The sequence below is a fragment of the Amphiprion ocellaris genome, chromosome 2 (genome assembly GCF_022539595.1).
Source record: "Amphiprion ocellaris isolate individual 3 ecotype Okinawa chromosome 2, ASM2253959v1, whole genome shotgun sequence".
In the NCBI taxonomy this organism is placed as follows: Eukaryota; Metazoa; Chordata; class Actinopteri; family Pomacentridae; genus Amphiprion; species Amphiprion ocellaris.
The window spans coordinates 23,355,032-23,376,034 of NC_072767.1; the positions used below are offsets into that span (position 1 = coordinate 23,355,032).

Consider the following 21,003-nt stretch of genomic DNA (forward strand, 5'->3'; position numbering starts at 1 on the left):
GAAAACCTGCTATAAGATCAAAGTGCCTGCTTGCTGAAGGGAATCCCCCTCAGACAATACATATGGAGTGTATGTATGCACGCATGCACTACTAGAAGATAAACAGGTCAACACACAGGCCTACTTTGGGTTACCTCCTCACTGTTGGCTGCTGTGGTTTGTGGTAAGATGGCAAGAAACTATTGTGATACTAATTGCCATGAAGGGAGAAAATGTGTAAAATCCAGATCACATAGCTGAGAATGAAATGCAAAATCAACAATGATGCCCAAACCAGTGTAGTCACACCTTAATGTTTTACAGATTTTTTCAGCGGATTAAGATTGGTTTTGATGTTGCATGAAAATGGAAAAGAATAATTTTGGACTTAGTGCAGCTTGAGGAAATATTTTCTGATATGGAGGTAGATGTCTAGAGAAATATACTCTGTGTTGATTATTGCACTTCTGAATATATGAATATGGATTTCCAAAGCAGCACCCTGTAGTTCCTTCTATTATCCATCTACATGGTACCGTTAGGCAATATCATTCATCACCATGGGTTACATTTTAATTTCAAGTGGGTGTTTGCATATATTGATGTCTGCTCCACAGAATGAAGTGTTCCTATCTCTACAACCAGTCACTCTGATGAAAACAGATGAGCACATATAAACATTTGTAAATTTAGTCAAGACAAAAACATCAATAATAAGTTAAAAAAAAAAAAGTTACTGTTATCTACTTTTCTAACAATCTGTTACTTTGGTTTTCCTTTTAAGTCAACACTACTGTGGAAATTACGTTCTCATTTCTCATCAAAATCAGCATTCTTCCATCTTAGAAACCTCACAAAAGGGAGAGCTTCTGAAACTGAGCAGATGTAAAAATGCGAGTTCATGCTTTTATCTCTTGTTCATTAGATAGAGGAGGAATTTCCTCAACTGACGTGAAACATGATAATCATGTCTGACTGGTTGTTCTGTTCCTCTCATGTTAGCTGAATATATCAGATCCTCCACTGTGTGTTGTGTACCTTGGTTGTTAATGCGGATGTTCATAGGTATCTGAGCAGTCATGGCCAGCAGGTTGTGTTGCAGAGCTCTCTGCAGCAGTCGGTGGTGCTCCTCGGCTGGCAGCGCCATCTTCTTCTCTGGTGGCTCACCCGCCTCCAGTTTGTCCCTCAGCTGCTCCAGAGCAGCCACCTGAGCTGCCATCGCTGCCTGGGCTGCCGCTGCCTGCACAGCAGCCACCGAGTGACCTGCCAAGGCCCCCGCTGGCAAACGAGCCACACCAACCCCCGGCAACGGCTGGCCTCCCTCCTCTTCCGGACAAAAACACAGAGAGCGGGAGAGAGGGGGCATTACAGTCAAGAAAACTCATATGCAGCCAAGGGTGATGTGTTATCCAGCCCAGATGTAAATAAAATTTCTCCAGAACCACATTAGCAGATAAATAGTGGACTGAAGTATGACAACAAATCAGATCTTCTGCCACCTCTTAATGTGGAAAGGTGACGACTTGGGATACTTCATCAGGTCTGATTTCTAGTCATAAATATACTGTTGGAAGCTCAAGGCTTAGTTCTGGACCACCATTTTAACCTACGACCTTACTTCTCCTCCAGGGAACTACCCACAGTTGTGATGAGGCTTGATGCTTGACTTAAAAGCAAGTTTAATTGATTTTAGCACACTTTAATTTCAATTTTCAACCGTAATATAAAGGTAAACATATCTACTTCTTGTTTTTGACATTTAAATTGAGACAGGGAACAAATTAAAGAAAGAACCAACATAAAATATCTTGATAAGGTGTTAGGCCAATATTCTTCCAAAACAATTTCCTCATTTGGTGTTTTGATAATAATGATGAACAAAAACTCTCATAGGTGTTCAACTAGGTTGAGATCTGGGGATTGCGAAGGCCATAGCTTTTGAATCGCACCATTGTCATTAAACCATCCTGTGATCCTTTGTAGCCTGCTGATCTATGGATGGAGGCTTTGTCATGCTAGAAGAGATTACTACCATCAGGATAGAAATGTTTCAATATAGAAAAATGGTGATCATTCAGAGCCCATATTATGATCCTTCTATCTAAAGGGACAAGTGCACTAAAACCATGGAGGTAAAATGTCTTCCACAGCATTACAGAGCCAGCACATCCCCTCAATGTAGGAGTCATGGGTTCCGGTTTTTAGTTGAATTCATCAGCGTTCGTAATGTCATCTGATGTGAGTGGAACATAATAAACAAATTTCACCTTTCTTGATCTTCTGGATGGGGGTCAACGAAGCCCCATTGGTTCCCACTGTCAGGCCCACACCAGGTGTGGGGAGCTTTGGCGAAGACAGCATGGTGGGCGTCCCGTTGGGTGAGTAAGTGAAGAGGGAGCTGCCAAAGCTCTGTCGTCTGCCCTCCCGTCGATTACTGTCAATTGCTGCCTGAAGCTCATTGGGGTTGCTGAGACCCCTCTTATCACATTCATATGGGTACAGGTACTTCATGTATCTGAAATAAACACAGTATGTTTAAACACAGGATTATTTACACTGGGACACCTTGCAATGAGTGTATTAGACACATTCAAGTTTAGCCTATAGCTCAAAACACGTGAACATCTACAAATTGTAAGTCTCCTTCCTGTAAGAACAGATTAAGAAGATATCTGACCTTTAGCTAACTGGTAGTGAGAACATCTTGCAACCTAAACCAGTTACAGGAAGTGAATGTAACACACAGGGGTAATTTTGTAAAACAAAATGGTTGGTGATATTTGATAGCCAGCAGTTCCACACGTACGAGCAGAACAAAAGGATTATAGCTGTGTGACTTGTGGGTAAGTTATAAAAACTTAAACTGTGTTCAAATGTCACTAGTGTAGCATATCACCACATTGGTCCAATAAAGGATCTATACACAAACACTCAAATGCAACCAAGTAAACCTGTAGCTATAACTCGGACCAAAGGCAGAAAGTGTCAGTGTACTGACTGTGTGCGGAGGGTGAAGGCTGCACTGGTGATTGAGGTAGGCAGGTTGAGTCCCTTGGTGATCTCCCTCCACAGTTTCTTGTTGATGACCTCCACCAGGCCGCCCTTCTCCGTCACCAGCCTGTAGAGCATGTACAGATCCAGGACCTGTTTGGCCATGATGGGAATACGATTCACAGGAGTTCCTGCCAAAACACACATGCACACCCAGACAAGAAAGGTCAAGAGATGAAAAATATTTCATGTGCAATTAAGAGAATACATGAGAAATAATAATAGCAATGACAAAATAAAAATACACACAACAGCTGTGGCAATATACTGTTATACTCATTACATTAACTTTAATTGATGCAAAAATCTCCTTGGACCGTTTCTTCATGTTTTTGGAGTTGGTCACATTTCAATAAAAGCACACGTCGTGCCACAGTGTCTGCTCTTTAAAATTCACAACAAGTGGCTTTTACCATTTTACCAGTCAACTACATATTTTTAAGATGATTAGAATGATGCTGTTGAGGCACAAGTTTGTTGCTCACCAGCCTGCAGCCTGATGTCTAAACTGTCCTCTAATGGACTAAAATGCTGGAGGATCTTTTCTTTGTCGTTTTGTTAACTTTGAGTTTACACACACTGCAAGGAGAAAATTAAAGCGTGTGGCTGATTGACAGATTGTATAACGAAACTAAAAACGCTCTCAGGCAGCATCCTATTCAGGGAAAGACTGCTAAAAATAAGGCAGGGTAATTGTGATGAATACTTTGATTTTACTTGACAAAACCCTCTCTTATACCTTGGTTAGGAGAGAAAAAACATGTGCTTGAATGTGTTTGACAAACAGGACAAATCAGCATTTGTCTGGTTGACATCTTCAAACCAAAGAAGTAATGAGTGCAGGTTAATGACAAAGCAAGTTGGGAGCACAATGCCTGAGGACAATAATCAACACCTACAATCTAGTGTGTGAATAATATAAAAATGTATTAATCACACATTAACATAATGTTGGATCAACCGGTCCAGTGAGGAAACTCAAAGCCTCCATTAATCTGTTTATATTACATTTATTGCAACAATATGAGATCCAGGCCTCAGGCACGCCTTTATTGTAAAATATAATCAATCCTCCATTAGCATATTAAGGAGCAATGCCTCAGTTATCAGTATGACCTACAGATGGCGCTTTCATATTCTCAGAGCAGATACTGCAGACCCACCCACCAGCAGAGGCTCTGGCACAGTAAACATCTCCTACTTGTTTTTCAGTTGTGAGCACATGTATGTTGTCCCCCATGTCAGCCGTTAGCCCACTGATCTGATTATATCAGCCAGAGACAACCTGTGAAACCACCGAGGCTTCCAGAGAGGAGTCATCTTAAAGATCCGTTTGGCTTTTGTGTACCCAACACAAGCAAATACGAACAATCTCCAATTTCCTTAGTATAACAAGAGTTATCTAAATGGGGGAGAAATTGGAATTGCAAGTGAATGTGTGGTGTTATTAGCGTGGGCAGGGCCATGTGGACAAGCGCGAGGCAGGATGGGAAGGTAAACCAATCCATCCCCCGGCATTAATACGTGTCCCTTCTAGTTATAGCCTGGGAACGACAAGGCGCTGTGTGACCATAAAGCAATCATCTCCGAAATGAATGAAGACCCCACCCATCCGAGTGAAAGATGAGTAGATGGTGCTGTGTCATGTGTCACAGAGAGAAGGGGGTGAGTGATCGTCCTCTCTATATGCAACTATTAAGAGCTGCCTATGACACCGGCTGGAGATAAAGCAAGGAGATATAATACAACAAGATAAGAAACTGAGTAGCTAAGGTGTACTTTAATGAATGAGAGCAAATTTGATCTACCCAGGCAGTGTTTAGAGCCTTAAAAACATCCACACGTGCAAACCTACATACCTCTTTTTTGCATGAAGCTGAAGAGATCATCCAGAAATTCTTTTCTCTTTGGGTCTCCATCCAGTTCATACAGCTGCGGAGAAGAAGAAGAAGGACACAACAGAAGTTATGAGTGATGTCTTCATATCAGACAACAACAAACACTGAGATCAGTGTGACAATATCAATCTGAAAACACAAAGAACAGCTGACAGAAAATGACCTCAGTGCCTGCGCTGCTACTATGACAACCAGTGCCGTAATGCACGGCACTTTGGACACAAAAAGAAAATGTGGTGATTTAAATGACAACATAAGCAGCTATCCTGGCTGATCAGTGGCCTTGGTCGTAACGATAGATGTCAGATAGAAAAATAGAGAAATGCTGTGGACCAGTGTGGCTTGATGAGATCCTGATGTGGGTCCAGCTGCTAGCGGGGCCCCGGGCTCTGGAAAGTTCAGTGAAAGTTAGCAGTAAAAGTGAGGCGCCCACTCGGGGGAGTACAGTGAGGCCATTGAGCTTGTGGTTCTTTTTTCCAGCCTAGTTTGCCAGTGTGATAGAGAAATATCTTGTTAGAGGTCTTTCTATTTCTGTGTCACTCACTTACTGCTGGCATTTACTCTCTGGATGGTGAGCGAGCAGAGGCACAGCTTTGGCATCTGCACGCTTCAGCGTTGCTCACGGTTAAATCTACAAGCCGAGATCGACCATAACACTATCAGCAACTGCACATCACAGAGTGCGTAAGTGAGGTCATGGAGTTTCATAATGTGTTATTGAAAATAGCAGGTTGTGAAACACAATGTACAACTGAGCACCACCAAACAAAACCACAGAAAACAGAACCAAGGCAGCGCATTGTCTCTACACAGCCATCATAACAGCCCACAGCTAGCAACCAAGCCGCTACCAAGCCTCATGTTGCACACTCCAGTGTAGAGCATTTCATATCACATCAGAAAACCCTTCGGCTCAGCTCACAACCGACGCAAACAACCAATATGAGCAGGGGCTTTTTTGGTTTCTGTGATAGTAAACTGCATCTGTTTGGATTTTAGACTGTTGGTTGAAAAACAACCACAAGACATGGTTGATTTGCTGTGTTGAAACTGCCTTCCTATTATAGTTGATACACAAAAGAAAAACAACATACTCATGTCACCAAAGAAATAATAATAATAGGTTCCTAAAACAAGCACTCCCACAGGAATGTTATCAGCACCACGAATCAGCTGATATGTATGTTGGTGGAGCCAAACCCTTATAGTGTCTAACAGACAAAATAGAAAACCAGTACATAGAGGAAGTAGGAAATTGTGATGACCTTTTTTGGACAACAGTTAATTCAGAAATTAAGGAAAAATAATTGCTAGCTGCAGTCCTGTGTAGGCAAACCTTCACATATTCAGCTTACTGTGATAAATAATTTTCTGTTACCTATAATATAAAAGAAGTAAGAAGTCTAGTAGAAGAAACTGCATTCTTATTTGAAAATTGAATGAAATTTGCACACAGAGACTGATTCTGACTTGGTACCTACTAAGCCACTCTGCCACGACATGAAAAAAACGCCTTTACACAAAACTGTAGCCTGTTACTGGAAGACGTTTGCACTTTCTTTAGGCTCAGTCTCAGTGAAAATGAAAATAAAAAGGCTCGTCGTATGATGGCGACAGTCGTGGCCTCTTACCACTAACAGACTTTCCCTTGCTGTGGCATTCAGCCCTCATTAGTGACGCCAAGCTGCCATAAGATCTTATTATCTAGTGGGTAGGGGGGAGCGGAGGGGTGGAGGCAATTGGACTGAAGAGGGTTGAGGTGGATGTTGCGGTGGGGGATGCCAACTAATGTACAGGCCTGCTGGAGGCAAGGGGGGAGTTTTAATTACAGGATGCATGCATTTCGTGAAGTGCCGCGCCATAAATCTTAGAAATTACCCCCTCCCCAGCTCCCATCCCCCCATGTTGCTTTATTTGCTTGCTATCCCTCTTTTGCTCTCTCTGTCCTAATCACACCAATAAATATTTTCCCAGTGGTGTGGTGGGAGCACTCAGGTCCCACCCCCTCCAGTTTTCAAGATGTGGTTTCATGCAAGGATACAGGAAATCAAAAATAAATTTCAGAATCCAACTATGTATTATACAAGAAAAGGTTGAGGGTTTCAACGGATACAGTCCTGTTAATATTAACTAATTAAAGGTGAGATTCTCTTGCGATCATTGTTCATTCACCACAGTTTAAACAACATGTAACTGCAGAGTTGACAGGCTGTGTGTTGATTAATTTTACCGTTTCCTTGCCAACCGAGGGATCTGGCAGACTACACTCAAGTGTGAATAGTGTTAACATGCTCAAAGTATCTGTCTTACTAATATCCAGTTTCATGACTCATCCTGAGTTTGCTATTAACAGTATCAGTAACACAGTATCCTGCCTTTTATCAATAAACATGTGATCTAAATCCTTGCAGCTATAACTTTCTGTTTTGACCCGTGTTTCTGAAATTTTATTTTACATTTAAAGTTTTGCCTGTACAAACTGATTATTCAACAGACAGTGATCACATTAAGTCGTGTTACAATTCATACCATCATAATAGCACTCAAGGACAATTTATCCAGGTTTCTTTGAGCAATGTTATTTTTACCCTCCACACTGAAATACAATCGAGTAATTGTGACATTATATGGAATATTGGTGTGCTGTGCAAGAGTCAGTCTAAGAAAGACAAGTAAGAAATTAGCTTTGAAACACAATTTTCTAACTAGCTTCATCTGAATAAATGTATACTCAGAGTATAAATAACTGAATAAAGAAGGATGCAGTTTAAATCCAATCAAATTAATCAAGTCCTTTTGAAACGTTGTCATGACTGGATTGCAATTTTCACTGTAATTGTGCAGCTTACAGCATAACACACGGGGCAATCAATGGGCTAAATGACACATATTCTCCCATCACAATCTACTCTGCGTTGTAAAAAGAACTGCTTGAATCGCAGTATTTACAAAGACTATTTTTTCAATAGTTCCATGCCTTTATTTCACAGTCAGAGTAGAGAGAGGCAGGGAGGGTGGGGAAAGAGAGCAGTGGAACGACATGCAGCTAATGAACTGATGGCTCCCCTCGCAGGGTATTTGCACCCATGGAGCAGCCTATGCAATTAAACACTCAGCTTTTGGTTCACCCTGAAGTATTTATTACAAACATGGTCCAGAAGACAGGCCATGCTAGCACAATGGCCTTGGGTGTGAAGATAAATACTTGAAATAAACTGGAGCTAGGGAGGAAAGGCTGAGCTTTAAAGCAGCTACAACAAACTATTTGAAATTGGAATTTTAAATCCAGCAGTCAGTGATTTCTTTAAAAATTGCACTAAACTATGTTTGTCCAGCAGCTGCACAAATCCACGTCATTCTTCATACAACGTATCATTATAAACATGTCGACCTGTGGCTTGGAGAGAGGCTGTTAATGGAGCTCCATTATGGAAGGAAATGGTTGAAAACAGCTTTGGGTCTGAAGGTTTCAGCCCTGAGTCACAGCTCTTTGTCTTTTTATTTTTAAGTCTTTTACACACTTCTATCTGTATTACCATTTGTCTCAAACTCTACAGCTTCCTTCTCTTTTTGTGTACCTCTCGTCCTCTCTCAGTTCCATATATACAATCCTTGTGTACATTATAACTCCCCTGTTGTTGCCACCACCAACCACCCACCCTCATATATGCAGACTTTTATCAGGCTGAGGTGGGTGTGGTTGTACACGGCTTATATAGGTTTTCACATCTATAGTATGTGTGCTGGGGTAGGGGCCCCTCCAGGATTAAAGCTCTGCTACTCAGATAAACAATAAGAAACTAGATAAACGACTAGAAACTGGGCCAACTGGTAACGCAAGGAACACGCCCCTTGACCAAATCCTCTGGAACAAAAAAAAAAAGTCCCATTAAAGGTGCAGAGTTGACAAGAAGATTGCTCTTCTGGGTTTTGTTACTATACATTACCAAACACTAAAATTTCTTTAGCTCTACAAAACAGGTAAAGATTTTTTTTTTAAAAGTAAATGATTGTGTGAGGAGTTAGACAGATTTTTGTAATTCACAATTATCACCAAGGACAGCTTTGTTACTGGGGCAAATGGTGACAGTGGAAAGTTAACCAAATGTTGTCTGGGAAAGTGTTTCAGACTTCAGACTTCACAGCCTCACATGAAGAAGCATTTAGTGTTTGACTGTTGTCTGACAGTTTCCCACCCCGGCTGGTTATGTGGGTCAGTCACAGCCCATCAGCAGATAAATTATAAACAGCTCTTAGACATAAAAAAACACAAAGCGGTTCTTTACTGCAAATAATCAGTAACCAATGAGTAGCCTTTGCACCACTAGAAGTCGTGGTGGTGGTCAGTGACACTGTAGACAGAGAGAGGGTGTAGGTGTGTTGGGGGGTTCGCTCCACTGTTAATGCAAATGGAAGTCAGTCGTGCTGGCACACAAGTGTCACATAACACATAATAAAGGCTTTGCAACTGAAAACCAAAACTGAGAGAAGGCAGGGGTATCACCTACATGCTCCCTTACACCTGTCAATCAACTCGATCACCTTGAGGTGAGGCTGACACACACACACAAACTTGTAAACACACAAGAGGTCAAAGCAAACAAAAAAGAAAAGAAAAGAAAATGAAAAAAGAGAAGGGTTTAAACTGCATTTTTTGTGCAAGTAAAGTAATGTTTCAGGTATAACTGACTCCTCAGGGGAGGGGTAACGTAGCACACTTGCCTACTCACACTACATGTAGTTGTTTTAAATGCTGGGAGCAGCTGGTCTGAGGCTAGAAAGCTCTTACTTACTCACAGAAAATAAAAGGACAGCTAATACAAATTTAAACAAGTTTAGCTTAAATCTTCCAAATACAAAAAGCTGTTACCTCTCCCAAAACCACCCAGCAGCATTATCAAACTATAAAACCGCAAATTTTACTATAAATACTGACTAAAACCCGTGCCGCACTGTTGCCTCACCTGTGTGGAACAGCTACTTTGTTGAACTGCTGCAGCTCGCATGGCTATTTATGTCCAAACTGCCAGCATTGGTGCTGCAGGGCTGCTATTGCCGGTTCTTTTTCTACAGTGGGCTTGCCTTTGATAAGGTCCATCAATAAAAAAATGTTTTATATAAATCTAAGTTCTATTGTTTTAGTTTAGACTCACTCAGAGCAAGAGAAAGAGTAAGGAAAAGGAGAACTCAACAAAAACACTACCCCTCAACTAATGTTCTGCTATCTAATTCAATTTAATTTTATATATATATCGCCACTTCTATCCAAACTGTCTTTTGGATCCCCTTCGAGCAAGCACTTGGTGACAGTGAGAAGAAACTAAAAACAGCCTCTTTACAGAGAAAGACAAAAAAAAAAAAAAAAAAAAAAAAACCCTCTGACTGAACCTGGCTTAGGGATGTCAGCCATCTGCCTTGACTGGTTGGGGTGAAAATGTAATGAGTATCCTAATATATCTCAATGTAATGAGACCAGGGCTTATATTATTGACGTTATATAATTATAGCCTACTTTGAGCTTCTGCTATGACTATATAGTACACACATAGCCGCTACTTTCTCCTTTAATAACAAGTAATGCTAAAACATTTTTCATGTCTGAGATATTCAGATATATCCTAGAGATTGACGCAATAGTGAAGGCTATCAGTTAATGCCAGTGGAATGCTGTCAATATGACTATCAACATATCTTCTCACCATATTTTTGGTGGGAACATCACAGGTCAGAAATAGGCTCCACGGCAAAACTCTAGATGAAGAGCCGCTACGGTGAGACTTGAGCTGTGCCTCAGATGTGCATCTATCGCAGCCTGCATGGCTGCTTTCTAAACTGCACAACACAGCAGTCACATGTGCAACAAGCCAGAGATGAACTGAGGGTTCAACTCTGTCTTTAGGCTACTCATGCTGGATAGTGCATACAGTTCAGTTTGTAACTTTGAATGTATTGTGTAGTGCATTATGACTACTGCAGGTTGAGTGACTTTAACTCTTGTTCTGATCATATTAGGTGAAGGAGCTTGTGGAAATGAGTGGGGCTGTGTGGCATTGTTACTGCAGGAAACTATAGCAGCTGGCAAGCACACCTCAAATGTGGTTATAACACTTCTATAAACACAAAGCGATTACCCTGAGGTGTGCTTCATTCTTCCCTTGACAAATTTATTTTATTTATTGGAAATCGTTTTTCTCTGTAACTTTAGATGGCAGAAACCTAATTTACACTGAGTCTTACTCCCTTTTAACCCAATGCTAAAAGAGCAGCTCCTCAGCCTCACAAACACACACAGCAGTGGGGAGAGTAGGGAGAGGGGCTACATACAAACACATGATCAGTCATATTCAATCACTGTATTGTTCCAGGTCAAAACCCCTGTACACGTGTCATTAATGTATCAACACAAACACAACCAGCAGGACAGGATAGCTCACAATGAAAGTGTAATGTTATTGTATGAATTATATTCTCTTAGTTCCACAATAAACTGTTTAGCATGTAATGAAAATGAACATGTGGTGAACAAGGAACACATGAGGTTAGTTCCTATTTACTCTTGTCCTTTAATTGTTTACTAAAAGCTTTGTGTTTTCACTACTGTGTCTCCTCAGAGGATATTTTATTATCCCAATATAATGAGACTAGAGCTCAAACTAACAACTATTTTCATTATCACATAATTAAACAATTACTTCAAACCACACTGACGTTTTGAGAAGTCTTGCTTTGTCCGTCTGTTTTTTTGTTATTTCCAGCAAACACAAATCCCCACTGGATACCAGATGAAGTGAAGGCCAACATTAACTTGGGTTTGTAATTGTAGTTCATCAGCTGTGAGTTCACATCAGTCTGACCTCAGTAAAAACAAGGTTTCTTCTGTATACAGAAGGAATTTCTCTGAGAGGGCTTATATCCAAGCCTATAATTCACTTTTACTGCAATGAAGGCAATACTGTGACTATTGAAGCTATTATCTGATTACAGCCATCACAGTAAGGTCATAAACGGAGCTGACGGAGACGTTCACAGAGAAAGAATTCTGCTGAATTGTGTCACTACTTTTGGCAGCCAAAAGTGATGTTTTTTTTTCTTTTTTAAAGCTGCAGGTTGAAGTTACGAGACACAGCAACACCTAAGGCTTAGAGTAGCCATATTTGTTCTTTTCTGGATCAATATACAAAGCATAGTTTATGCCACAATAACCAGCTTACAGGTTTTGCTGTGATAAAAGTGGAGAAGTGAAATTCTTTGTGACAAAATTAGACTGCTTGAGGTCTAATTTTACAGAAATGTAAAAAAAATACAGTATGCACCGGAAGTGTTCATTTCCTTACACAATCATTACTGAAAGGCTGAGCTGTCTTTCACCTTGAAAAGCAGAAGGTGGGAAATAAGGTATGAAAATGACACACCTACGAATTTCTCAATCTGTCTGTTCTGGTTGACATAAATTTAAAAGCAATCAAATTCCCTAAGTGTTTTTGTTGTTTTTTCCCTTTGTTGTTTAGGATTCTGCTTTGCACAACATTCTTAATAGATCATCTGCTAATCCAACAATGTGAACGCAACTGATGTCTCTGTATGCTTCTGAGAACACAGTTTGACTTTTGCCTGTTTAGTCATCGGTTATCACTGTGCATCACTAGATAATGAATGCTAAGAACAAGAACAGAAACACTTTCTAGTATTCAAATATCAATGCTTTAAACTTTGCTTCATATGGTTCTTGTTATGCGCTTTGCACTAAATAAATCTAAATTACACTGAACAGAAAAGGACACATAGCACTGAGACTCCATCAGTCAGACAGACAGAACTCTAGATACAGAAGTATCTTCATTATCAGTCACAGCATTAAAACCACTGCAGAGTTGAGTGAGTGATCATCTCACAACAATGCAAAGCTCTGCTGGGAAACTTTACATCCCAGCATTCATATCATTGTCAAAACATTGTTCCACATCAAGCACAACTGCCCACGACAATGGCACTGCATCCGTCTCCCCCCAAAAAACAATGTAATCGAGCATATGCAGGGTGAGCTAAAACAAACAAGATCCACAAATGCCCCACAGGACCCTAAGGACACCCCCAGGAGTCCCATGTCCATACCCTCAAAGCTGTTTTGGTGGAACAAGGGGGACCTACACGATATTAGGCAGGTGGTTTTAATACTATGGCGAATCAGAGTATACCCACAGTACTTGAAAATGGTGCCGAATGTCATGTAGGCACAAAACAGGGAGTAAAGACACATCTGTTTTTACACATTCACATCCTTCTTTGATTGAAAGGATCTAATTTCCCTGTTTTCTAGAGGCTGCGAAGAGCCCATTTGGAAATAAAGACAAATCACAAATAAAAACATATGAGGACACATGGCTGAAAGAGGAGAAAAACCAACAACACTTCTACCCATAATGACCCTTGGAACGTGTTTTGTGTGGCTGACAACTGAAATATATCAGTAGAACAGGATCAACAACAACAAAAAAAAACCACAAACTGATGTCAAGTGTCACCTTTCATTCCTGTACGTCTGCTGAACAGTTCAAATACAGTGGAAGTTAGGCAACACTTGTTACTTTGGTCTGATATTAAATTGCTTCCCTGTGTGTCTAACATTGGTCTGGAAAATAGCTCACCATAGCAGCCTGACAGGAACTGCTCCGACATGTCCCCATAAACTGACATCTTAAATGAATCCATCTTTGTCTCCTGTGTGCTCCGCCCTGCTCTTCCCCATCCCCCACAAGCACACAATTAACAGCAACAATAGAGCTGTCGGACTGTCGATGCTCTGAACGGTGTTTTATTGACAAGCAGGATGAAACACATCATAATCCTTACTGACCGGCTGGCCCCGTAAATTCAACTCCATCGACTGAGGATGAGTAGCCAACAACCTCCTGACACAAACATGACTGCTATGACTGTAACTGATGTTTGCTTTATCGGCAACAGTCACATTTGGCCCGAAAATTATTGAAAGTGATAAGCAAGTTAGAGAATGAAACCATGAATGACACACAGCAGGTTTGCATAGCTGCTGAAGAAAACCACATTTAAATGTGTCAACTGTGGCACAACACCAAGCAGCAGTGATTCATAAATGTCCTGAGGCTACCATTTCTTCATGGCTTATGGACGTGATTCAAGCTTTCTCAACGAGTTGGGTAAAACAAATCAAGTTCAGGATTGACCAAACTTAAATCATCCTGGTTATTGGTAAAGTCACATGAGTCTGCTTTGTAGTGTTGTCAGAAGGTGGTGGTTTTGGCTATGTTACATAAGGCTGTAATCAAAGTAGAAAAAGATGGAAACAAAAAGAAGACACAAACAAAACCAAGGCCATCAACAGGAAAAAAAAGGGGGAGAAGTCTTCAGAAATTGCTGCCAGTCGGGGAAGTTGTAATTGTTCTATTGCTAGCTGTGTTATATGCTGTCTTGTTCAAATATTTGCTCCATCAGAATTTATTCAGGAAAGTGTGCATTAACACCCCCCCCCCCTTTTTTTTTTTTTTTTTTAAAGTCTAAAATCTAGTGTAAAACCTATTTTGTGAAACTTCGGATTTTTTTTTCTTTTGGCATTTCCATCAACCTTTTCTAATATGCCACTTCAATTTATTTTTCCACATAAAAATACATTTAAAAAGGCAGGGAAAATGTAAGGAAAAATGTAAAATGCTGCCCTTTTTTTGCTTTTTTTGTAAGTTTGGCTCGTATTGCCATGCAACATAACTTTCCGTGTGGTAAAAAAAATATCTGTAGAAATTCAATGATGTGTCAGAAATCCAATGATCACAGAGAACATGGTTTCTTTATGGTGTGACAGGTTGTAAGCTAAGGCTCAATCTGCAGGGCTGTGCCAAAGGATTTTTATGCTCACCTTCAGCTGGACATTACTGGATATATAGTATCCTCTGGTGACATGAGAAAAAGGTGAAAACCAGATGATGAAGACAGGACATTAAATCAGAATGAGAACTATCCCACAGTCACATGCACTTCATTCCTGCCTGTTGCTGTCAGGTCAGCTGCCATGGCTTGGAGATTTGGATAAGAATCAGAAATAGCAGCCAGCTTTTCCGGGGCCCTTGAGAGTCGGATGTATGTAACTGTGAGCAATCTCTTCTAACCGCATTGCTAATGAGTAGTATCGCAAGGATGGATGCTCAAAATGGGCAAGGCAAAACTGAGCAGACGGAGAAGGAGGGGAAATGGGTGTAGCAGTAATTTGGGATCATAAAGTAGCGTGATACCACCCAAAGTATCTGTTATTTGGTGGGAAATTTTTGCAATATTTCATGATGAAGTGTCTTTAAATATGGCATCTATCTAGAAACCAACCTTCCTCTAAATGTTACAGAGTAAGTCTGAGATAGATAATTATCAAATGGTTCTGTGTCAAAGCTGAAGGTATTTATTCAGCGCCAGAGCTGATGCCGTGATAAAGTTGATGTCTGAAGGCACAAAGATGGAGACATAGATAGAAAGGCAGCTGAAGTTTCAGAAGAAGGTTTGTAATGGCGCTTACATACAAACAAGAGAGAGACAGGTAGAGGATATATAATCTGGCCTGGGAGGACTAAGAATGGAAATTCTGCTACGCTGCTGCTCCTCAGCATGGAGCACCGTGCTGTGATGTAGACAGTTGGTCGGGTGCTAGGGCCATCATTCAGAGTGATAGATTGGCAGGGAAAAGAGTTTAATGGTTAACTCTTGTCCCAACAGTTGCCTTAAAACACATCTTGCCCACAAAGCATCACGGAGAGCAAACTGCTGTCCATGTGGTTCATCCGAGGCTCAGATGTTGTGACCATGTGGTGAAGCTTCCTCCACTCAATATGAGGATGGACTGCAATTTGACCTGAAGCAACCCCTGGGTTTGTCCTCTGCATGGAGCTTCACTCCTTCCTCCTCATTAAGCATTTAGAGATCTGACCCTTGGAAGAATTTGAAATATACACATTTTATGTCCATGTTTGCAAGCAAGCAGGATGTATACAGGCATGGTTATGAGCATCCTGTTTAGACATAAGCAGAAAAATGATAAACACTGTATGCCGTTGTAACATAGAAGGACTTTTCAGTGAAAGCACTGAAAGGTAAAACACAAGATTAATACCATTAATGAAGGCTCAAACCTAGGACTGCAGTCATTGTGTATTTTCTGCGCTGACACAGAAAGCTCTGGCATGTAGGCACTCCTGCTTACTGGAGTGAAGTGTGCCACTTAATGTCTTCCAGTGTGAGTTGCTGCACGATGTGATTAAACAAAAGCATGGACAACCTTCTCACAATGCGGTGACATACAAACCCAGTTCACAGCTAATCTCAGCAGAGGGGAACTGAAGGAACTCCACGCGAGCCAAAAATAATTACCAGGGTATACGTCAGTGTGTTCTGAGCCGGACACCATGCCAGGTCTAAGTTGAGCCCCATCAGCGCTAAGCATCGAAGAACTACTTTCAAAATACAGGATACACTAATGCTGCCATCAGTGGGCTACTGGCCCACGCTGGCCTCTGTGAATAAAGACTCTTGGCATACACTAGTGTACTGCCATTTACAAAGCTTTTACTGGGCTGTCTGCCTCTTTACTGTATTAATTTCCATTGTTATGCTGACGACACTCAATTGTATTTATCTATGAAGCCAAATGAAACTAATCAGCTAGCTAGACTGCAAGATTGTCTTAAGGACATAAAGACCTGGATGACCTATAATTTCTTACTACTAAATTCAGACAAGACTGAAGTCATTGTATTTGGCCCCAAACATCTTAGAGAATTGCTTTCAAAGCATATAGTTACTCTGGATGACATTACATTGGCCTCCAGTACTACTGTGAGGAACCTCGGCGTTATCTTTGACCAGGACATGTCCTTTAACTCGCACATAAAACAAATCTGTAGGACTTCCTTTTTCCACCTGAGAAATATTGTGAAAATCAGGAACATCCTGTCTCAGAGTGATGCAGAAAAACTAGTCCATGCATTTGTTACTTCTAGGCTTGACTACTGTAATTCCTTATTATCACGTTGTCCCAATAGCTCTCTGAAATATCTACAGCTGATCCAAAACGCTGCAGCCAGAGTACTGACGGGAGTTAGCAAGAGAGATCATATTTCTCCTATATTGGATTCTCTTCATTGGCTTCCTGTTAAATCTAGAATAGAATTCAAAATCCTTCTTCTGACATATAAAGCTCTTAACAACCAATCTCCATCATATCTTAAAGACCTGATAGTACCATATTATCCTAGCAGAACTCTTCGCTCTCAAACTGCAGGCTTACTTGTTGTTCCTAGAATCTCTAAAAGTAGAATGGGAGGCAGAGCCTTCAGTTATCAGGCACCTCTCCTGTGGAACCAGCTCCCAGTTTGGGTTCGGGAGGCGGACACCCTCTCTATTTTTAAGACCAGGCTTAAAACCTTCCTTTTCGACAAAGCTTATAGTTAGGGCTGACTGGGGGACCCTGACGGGGTATGCTGGTGTTTTCATTTGCACAACTGACTTCCCCTCTTGACGTCCCTTTAGTTTGCCCCTAGTTATGCTGCTATAGGCCTAGGCTGCTGGGGAACCTCTCTTGATGCACTGAGCCCTTCTCTAACTACCTATGTATTTACTATATATACCATTATTGCATTACATTCACTCTGTTTCTTTCTGTGTCCTTTCTCCGAGTGTCCCTGGTCCCAGAGCTGGATGCTGGATGCTTCAGATGTGTGGCTGTGTTTTATGGTCCTTGTGTCCCACCCCCCCACCTCTCTATCTCTACCCCTCTATCTGTATCCCTCTATCTCTACCTCTCTACCTATACCCCTCTACTTCTATCCCTCTATCTCTACCTTTCTACCTCTTCTGTCCCTCTCAACCCGCCCGGCCAGCAGGCAGATGGGTCCCCCCACATTAGAGCCGGGTTCTGCTCGAGGTTTTTTTCCCTGTTAAAAGGGTGTTTTCCTTGCCACTGTCGCCTTTTGGCTTGCTCTGGGGGTCAGGCATATGGGTTCTGTAAAGCGTCTCGAGACAATTTGACTGTAATTGGCGCTATATAAATAAAATTGAATTGAATTGAATTGAAATTTACTGGCCCTCACTCTGAGCCTGTCAGTCGAGGTGCACAAGACAGCATGCTGCCTTCATGTACTGACTTAATATTATAGCAATATAATAAACTGTGTATCACAAATGGCAGTGTTGTAGTATTTTACAGAGGTGAAATCAACAAAAAACCCACATTAAAGTACACAACTAACATCTTTATTGCCTTGATTGTTAGGTACCACAGGCCTGAAACAACCTCAAGCTAAATTTAAAATTAAAAAAAAAAAAAAAAAAAATTAATTTAGGTACTAGCTAAATAAGACCCAGTGAGTAATAGTGTGATTCATAATCTAAGTAGCTGACTATTAGTTTTAATAAATGACAGAATATTTAACTATAGAAATAGATGTTACTTAAACATATCAGGTGCACAACAGCAGAGCATGGGAAAAGGAGTGAAAGCACAATAAATAATATTATTAATGACCAGTTCTCTTTTGAGTGTGAAAAAGATCTATTATCAAGGTAGACTGGTGCAAAAACGAGAATTACTATTTGTATCTGTGGCATGAACAGAGCATGACAACTCAGACTTCCTGCCCTCACAGTCATAAAAGGTTAGCTATTATCACAGAGGGCTGCCAGAGTGTTGTCACAAGGTCCAACCTTGATGATTAAGGATCAAAACCTAACAGAGCTTGATATGAAACAATATCAGAGAATTGTGCCCTGTTTGACAGCATGTCTGACCTATTGACTGCACACACTACTACTGGCACACTGCAAAACATGCAGATCTATTTTCCACTGCTTTCAGGTCCAGTGTTATTTCCAGCTGAGACAAAGAGCAACTCAGACCTTGAAAATGTATCTTTATCTATGCTGACCTATTTCTTAATTGATTCTTCAAAGAACGAAAGCTTTCAACACAAACAACCTTTTCAGAAGGATCTGAAGGCAAAGGCGCTAAATGCACTGCTTTTGTTCAAATGAATGCCTACCACTGAGTCCTTACATGAAAAGATGTCACTTAGGGTTTTGTGTGTTGATAACTCAAACCATTCAGTGCATGTCTATTTCTGTACGTACACTGAGACGCAAGGCTACAGTTAAGAGTTCCTTATGTGGACACAAAAAGAAAAGAATGAGATGAAGTACAGCGCAAACATATTTTCTGCAGAAAGAAAGAAGAAAAAGCTAAAAAATAACATCCACACATAATGGTGGCAAAGCCAATGAAGGATGTGAGGCATTTGTCAGAGTCTACAAAGCTTACAATAATCCTAACCTCATTCTATATGAAAGCTGTAAGTCATGAGGAAGCTCGAGCCTGTAACCACACAAGTAATCAGGGAATCTGCCACAATTAAATTAATACTTTCTAACAAAGTATACCAGCAAAGTAAAAAGACAGGATGAAAGAGCTAGCCTCAGCCTTTACACAATCTTTGTTTACATTCCTGCTCCAGCCCCCCTCTCCTCCTCCGTGTTGAGTGCCTGCCAATTTCCAGAATCCCCATGGCTGTACAGTTTCTGACATCAGCTCCATGCAGCACGCTAGGAGTTGGACACGATTCAAATGCTCTGCAGTGCTTCACAGTCAAAATGAGCATTTACTACACGCTCTACTTGGCAGTGGTTCAGAGCCCAACGCCAACTGACTGTGTTTTTCCTGTTCCCTCAGTCACACCTAACCTTTCGCCTCCTGCGCCGTTCTTTCCCCTCTTTACATGAGGACTTAGTGGTCTTCTCATGCTGCCTTCTTTGCATTTTGTTTTCATGACATCATCGTGGCCCATTAACTTTGTATTGTCGTTTTGTTAAACACAGATCACTGAGCACCAAGGTTTCTTTAGACACCACTCTGCTGAGATGAATTAAATTAAATGACTCCCCAGTGCCGATTAATCCAACCCCCACAGACTACAGAGTTAAGATGAATCTGCAGAGGTTGCACACAATGCATAGTATCAGACTAGGATCTGCAGTTCCAGAGGATGCACTCGTAAAAGTTCAAATACTATGCTGCTCTAGAGTTAATGTACTCTTAAATACTAAGTTAAATCCAGGCAAATGCATCAAAGAAAAACTCAGTAGTGTATAAAATATTGATCAATCCGTGCAGAGACACATAGTCTGACATCAGTTATTCATTAACTGAAAAAAGGCCAGTGGAACAACAATAGTCTGTGGTTTATCCTGAAAAAATGCAATTATAACTACCACTTCACAGGTAAAGACGAACATTTAGAGATTTAAATTACTTTCCCTAACAGGTTTCAGTTTTGACTTAAAAAGTCCCTATAAAAATTCAAAAACATGACCAATTCATACAGTGATGCAACAGAGATCAAAAGGCCTCACCACACATGGAATATAAACTCAACGAGCACTTATCAGACAGCTGTATCAGCAGAAACCTGACGGGCAATCCCAATAAGTGTCGCTCCCAATTGGCTCTCATTCGAGCTATACTTCCTGTAGTCACTAACAACCCCCTCCCCCTACTCCTAATGTGTGTGTGTGTGTGTGTGTGTGTGTGTGTGTGTGTATGTGTGTGAGCAATTTAATGTTTAATGCCAACTCCCCTCCATTCACCCTGATCATGGTGAGTGCCATGAATTTTTAAAGACATCCCTACTTTACTGTCCATCTGGGCTCCATCTGCCCAGATGCTGGTGTTTAAAGCACACAGAGACACAGGAGAGGAGACTTCAAAGGCTCTGCATGGCCTCTGGATGATTTTTGGCCTGAGGAGGATCTTGTATTTAAAAGGGGCAAGGCAGTTGGTTATAGTTATGTATATCCATGCAATGAAGAGACGACACAACATTAAAACTAGCTTGTGATTGTGCATTCGCAAATATCTTGTGGATAGATAGCAAAGGCAAAGAACTTGGTGTTTTAAGGCTACTTGACAAACATCAGTGGCAGAAGAGTTAATTAGGAGGCTAAAAAACAAGTCAGTACATTTATAATTGGTCACTATTTATGTAATTCCTACTTTTTTTCACATATGCTAGCT

The 21,003-nt window shown here is 40.9% G+C and overlaps 1 protein-coding gene across 1 annotated transcript in view; it reads right to left on the reverse strand.

Annotated features, from left to right (window-relative positions):
• arid3a (AT rich interactive domain 3A (BRIGHT-like)) overlaps positions 1-21,003 on the reverse strand; it is a 50,989-nt gene that overhangs the window by 7,430 nt on the left and 22,556 nt on the right. The window contains exons 4-7 of the mRNA XM_023291636.3: positions 4,890-4,962; positions 2,978-3,161; positions 2,247-2,494; positions 1,018-1,305 (exon numbers count right to left, since the gene is read on the reverse strand). Of these exons, the coding sequence (XP_023147404.2) occupies positions 1,018-1,305; positions 2,247-2,494; positions 2,978-3,161; positions 4,890-4,962 (793 nt within the window). The remainder of the gene's footprint in view (positions 1-1,017; positions 1,306-2,246; positions 2,495-2,977; positions 3,162-4,889; positions 4,963-21,003) is intronic.